The sequence below is a fragment of the Sinocyclocheilus grahami genome, unplaced genomic scaffold (genome assembly GCF_001515645.1).
Source record: "Sinocyclocheilus grahami isolate Dianchi unplaced genomic scaffold, SAMN03320097.WGS_v1.1 scaffold412.1, whole genome shotgun sequence".
Taxonomy (NCBI): Eukaryota; Metazoa; Chordata; class Actinopteri; order Cypriniformes; family Cyprinidae; genus Sinocyclocheilus; species Sinocyclocheilus grahami.
Genome location: NW_015505591.1, coordinates 313,978 through 319,166, shown reverse-complemented (window position 1 = coordinate 319,166; position 5,189 = coordinate 313,978). Strand labels below are relative to the sequence as shown.

At 38.4% G+C, this 5,189-nt stretch overlaps 1 protein-coding gene across 2 annotated transcripts in view; it reads right to left on the bottom strand.

The window, feature by feature from the left end:
• The window catches only part of LOC107551037 (plasminogen activator inhibitor 1 RNA-binding protein-like), a 13,329-nt gene that overhangs the window by 915 nt on the left and 7,225 nt on the right, over positions 1 to 5,189 (bottom strand). For both annotated transcript variants that reach the window (XM_016232521.1, XM_016232522.1), the window contains exon 7: positions 77 to 277. In XM_016232521.1, coding sequence (XP_016088007.1) covers positions 77 to 277 — 201 coding nt within the window. The remainder of the gene's footprint in view (positions 1 to 76; positions 278 to 5,189) is intronic.

The following is a 5,189-nucleotide window of genomic DNA, read 5'->3' as shown; positions in this document are numbered from 1 at the left end:
CCCACTGTATATATATATATATATATATATATATATATATGCACACCTGCAGAGGAAATGCACAAAGAGACTGCACCTTGTCTGGCCTGCGTTCGCGAGGTGGCCTGGTAGCAGCAGCAGCAGCAACAGCTCCACGGCCTCCTCTGCCACCTCGTGGTCCTCCACGACCACGTCCTGTGCGGCCCAGGTCCCCAAAGTTAATCTCCAGCTGGGATGTAATGTCATTAGCTGGTTTACGGAAGTGGTGATCCCCAGCAGCATCATCATCAGCAGAGGCCTGCAGGGAAAGAAAAAAATATATAAAGGAGTACATGTGATATGTGATATAATAGAGCTGCACGATTAATCGTTAAAAGATCAGTCTCAATTCAAACACCCATGCGATCCCATTTTTAAACGACAACAATTCAATGTGTCCATTTTGAAAAAAATCATACCGGAACATTTAAATCTGTGTTCACGCTGCCACTGACACAAGAGTAGGGCAGGTTATTGAGTTCGATACTTTTTAGGCACCGACCGAATTGCCTCGATACCATAGAGTATCGAAAAACGTCTCGTCGTTCAGTACCAAATTTCGATACCTAAGGGGTTAATCTCATCAGCGTCAGTGAGCCAATAAAGGCCCGGGTATACTTCACTCTCCGCGTTCCGTTCCGTCTCGCGCTCAGCCGTGCGCACACAGCTTTCAAAGTATACTCAACCGCGGATGAGTGCAGACGGATGAGCTCAACTCAGGCGCAGTTTGACTTGCGCTCTGTCTCAACTTTTACCTAGCGCACGTGCTGTTGTACGCTGGCCCTCCTGATGACAAAAATTACATAATGTGGACACGGACGGCCGAAGTATACTTTGGCCTTAAGCCTGCAGCACTAGTCGGTGTGTTCGACTAGAAGAGGTGCGGCGCAGATCGATCAGTGTTTGACATCCGCGAGAGCGATTCGAAAGCGCACGGAGCAGTCTGCTCTCTTTAGCTCTCGTGGTACTGTAATACACCGATCGGTCTGCACAGTCGGTCCGCATCAAGTCGAACACACCTACTAGTTTACACAGGTTACACTCAGAGATGTGGCGCACACGTGAGGCTGTAGTGCTAATGCGTCCCAGCCCCCTTAGATATAAGTCAACATTTACACTGGTGCGTTTAAGTTTTAAAATGAAAATGATCCTCGTCATACTGGCGTTTCCACTGCGTTTCAAGCTGGCTTTCCACTATCTCCAAGCACAGACCGGTCATTCATTTCCAATGAGAGTAGCGCGGGAGCTGCTTGGAGTTCCGATCATATCGTTCATAAGTTAATAATGCTCATCAGTAAATCAGTGGAAAATAAATAATGATTCTGTCTGAGCTGCGTTTTAAAACGAACACTAACTAGTGTAAATGTAGCCTAACAGATGTTTAAACTGAAGACTATTTGAGCTTTATTAAAACTATTTGCACTGATTTATTGTGTTGGTTACATTTTGTTCCTTTGTGCAATGGCTCAGGAGATGATGTTTGTATAAACATCAACAAGCTGAAAAATAAAACCAAAGTTTTTTTTTTTTTTTATGTAATCTTGTTAAAATTGATTTCATAAAATTGGTATCGAAAAAAGTATCGTTCAGGAACCGGTATCGAAGTCAAGGTATCGGTATCGATATCGAACATTTTTGAACGATACCCAGCCCTACACAAGAGAGCAGATATTTACCACATTTAGGAAAGAAACCGCTTCCCTTTTCAACTACACAGTATTATTTCTGTCTTGCATTCATTCATATTATCACAAAAATACAGAGATGAAAATTCAAAAGATCAAATCTGCTTTTGAAAGTAACTGGCGCTTCAAATAACGTTTGTCGATTGCATTGTTAAATTGACTGACTGTAAAAAAAAAAAAAATTTTTGTCATTGAATCATTCATTCAAGAGATTTGTTCAAAAACTGGATTCATCCAGTAAGTGAAGTATTATAAGAAGAGGTTGACCAATATGGGTTTTCACTGGCCGATGCGGATATTTAGAAATCAGGGCAGCCGATGGCCGATATATGATGCCAATTTTCTCCCCTCATCTCATAAAAGTGAGTTTGAGTAAATTATTATTGCAGGGTACAAGATAGTAATAGTAGTAGTAGCCTAATTCAGAGTAGTAATACATCGCTCAAAACTTAAGCACCTTCTCAAAACAGTTCTGAAGCATGATTTTTGTTTATGTTTGCTGACCACAGACGGCAGATTAATTCTCTGCCAGCAGGAGGTGCTGTTGGAGCGGAAATATATAGTGGCTTCTCCGGTAAGGGCTGTAATCAAATAAACACTGTGCTCACAAATGCTACTTTATCAGGCATTACAGTAAAGACGAAATGAAAATGACATTGAAGCTTTTCTGCAGACGGTCGATTCTTTTCAAAGATACATTCATATAAAAACACCCGCAACTTAGCTGCCCGCAGATGCGCCTGCCTATAAATCTGCCTAATTTGCAGCACAATCGGCCAATGCCGATTAATTAAAAAATGCCAAAAATCAGCTGATATTATATATATTGATATAAAGCCGATATATAATTTTATTTTAATTAATGTTTAAGAAACTTTAAATAATTTGAAAATGGATTAAAAAGTAAATGTGTTAAACATAGTTATACTTTAGATGACAAAGTATTGTTCACAAATAAATAAATATTTAATAAATAATATAATAAAAAAAGGGAAGTAAACACTGTAACCAACAGGGCACTCAGTATTCTGGGAAGTTTGTGTGCATTGGGATTTGGGAATCATATTTTTTCAAATAAAGCCAAGGTAACACTCATTTTACATACAGCACACAGTGGAAATGACATGAATATGGCAGTGGGCAAATGCATGAAGCGCAGCATAATTTTAAATCACGAGTTTAAAGTTTGTCAATCGTGCGTCTCCAGTGAAGCTGAACTCTCCACCTGTCCGCATTCAATTCACACGGATCGACCGTCATGCAGAGGAACTGTTAACGATGACGGCGAACAAGAGGGAGAATGTGAGCACTGTGCTCAGGCGCAGCCGCTGTCAGCACAGTCAAAATAAAAGTCCCGCCTTGAACGCATCGGCCAAACAGGAAAACTTTTTTAAAAAAATGGCGATATATCGGTCGTCCACTACCTCCAATTATAAGTCACCGAATCATTAATTCAAACCACTTTTTCATAATTTTTATATAAAAAATTTGCTGTATTAAATATATTATTTTTTTAAATACATAAAATGTTTAATAATTCATTCAAATTAGATAAACACTTTTAAATAGACTGCATAGGGCTGGACAATATGGCCAAAATTTATATGACGATATATTTCTTAATTTCGGTCTATATGATATAATTCCGATATCGATATGAACACTATTAAAAAGCCTAATAAAAACGGCCAAGAATGGCCACAACAGATGTCTGTACCTACAAACTTATGAAAAATTTATTTGTATAATATTTATATAATTATTAATGTAAAAAAAATGGTGCAAATAAATACATGTTCACCTTTTATTGGCATTTAGCCTTCATACAAACAAGAAATGTGAAATCTGTCAAATAAATCTCAGACTCTCCTTATTAATATTTTTTACTTCAAACTATAGGCTAACATACCAGTCAAAAGTTTTTGAACAGTAAGATTTTTAAAGAATTCTCTTCTGCTCACCAAGCCTGCATTTATTTGATCCAAAATACAGCAAAAACAGTAACATTTTGAAATATTTTTACTATTTAAAATAACTTTTCTATTTGAAAATATAATTTATTCCTGTGATTTCAAAGCAGAGCTTTAGCATCATTACTCCAGTCACATGATCCTTCAGAAATCATTCTAATATTCTGATTTGCTGCTCAAAAAACATTTATGATGCTGAAAACAGCAGAGTAGATTTTTTTCAGGTTTCTTTGATGAATAGAAAGTTCAGAAGAACAGCATTTATCTGAAATAGAAATCTTTTGTAACATTATAAAGTGCTCATGTTTATTCAACGAAGTCAAACGCCACAAATAAATCAATGTATGGGAAACACTGGTAATGTATATCGAAATATCGGAAATGTGTTTAAAAATCATATCACCGTTATTGAAAAAAATTATATCGCGATACATATTGATATTGAATTATTGTCCAGCCCTAAGACTGCAGCAATAATATTTTGTCACATTATTTTTTTGTTTAGTTCAGAACAGTGGGAGAATCGTGATATTTATTTCATACAAAAAAAAATTGTGATACTCAGTTAAACCAGAATCGTGCAGCTATATGATATAATATTGTCCTTTTCTATTAAACTGAGTTTTTAGTTTAACATCCAAACATCTATAACAATTAATTTCTCAATTGGGATGAAAAGGACTGAAGCAACAAAATAAGACAATGAATGTGATGAAACAGCGTCTCAATACAGCTTGAAGGCTTGTGTGTTTTTAAAGGGGTCATATGATGAGGTTTCAATTTTTCCTTTCTCTTTGGAGTGTTACAAGCTCTTGGTGCATAAAGAAGATCTGTAAAGTTGCAAAGACTAAAGTTTCAAATCCAAAGAGATATTCTTTATAAAAGTTAGAGTCAACCCCGCCTACATGAAAACGGCTCGTTCTAACATGCCCCCACGTCTATGTCACGATGTGGGAAGATTTGCATAATGCCACCCAAATGTTTACGCAAAGAAAGGATAAACTTTTATTCTCGCTGTAGTATTGTTGTTGCCGCCGCCATGTCGTGAAGGCACTGTGTGTTTCGTTGTGAAAGCGAAACTACTTTGTTTGGCCTTCCAAAAGAGGACGATATCCACTTCGTCATGCCTAGAGCTGATCCGTGCTGGTCGCGGAGGAAAGACATCAACTTCGTGCTGTGGATCGCTGGATTGGCTTTCACCGTGGACGAAGCAGAGTCCAGCCCGGGGTCGTCACATGCGGTTGCCGCAAGCCCGCCAGGCACTCCTTCGTCGAATCCGTCGGCCGCATCATTCTCAAGCCCACCCGCCTCTGCTCACTCGTGTGTGATGCTGTTTCGTTGTGAAAGCGAAACTACTTTGTTTGGCCTTCCAAAAGAGGACACGACTAGAAACCAGTGGTTAAGTTGTATTTACAACACTGTTCCAGAACAGTTCAACCCAAATATTCAGATGTGTCCAGCGCATTTTATGGAGGACTGTTTCCTGATCCTGGTAGAGTAGACTACAATGCCGGCT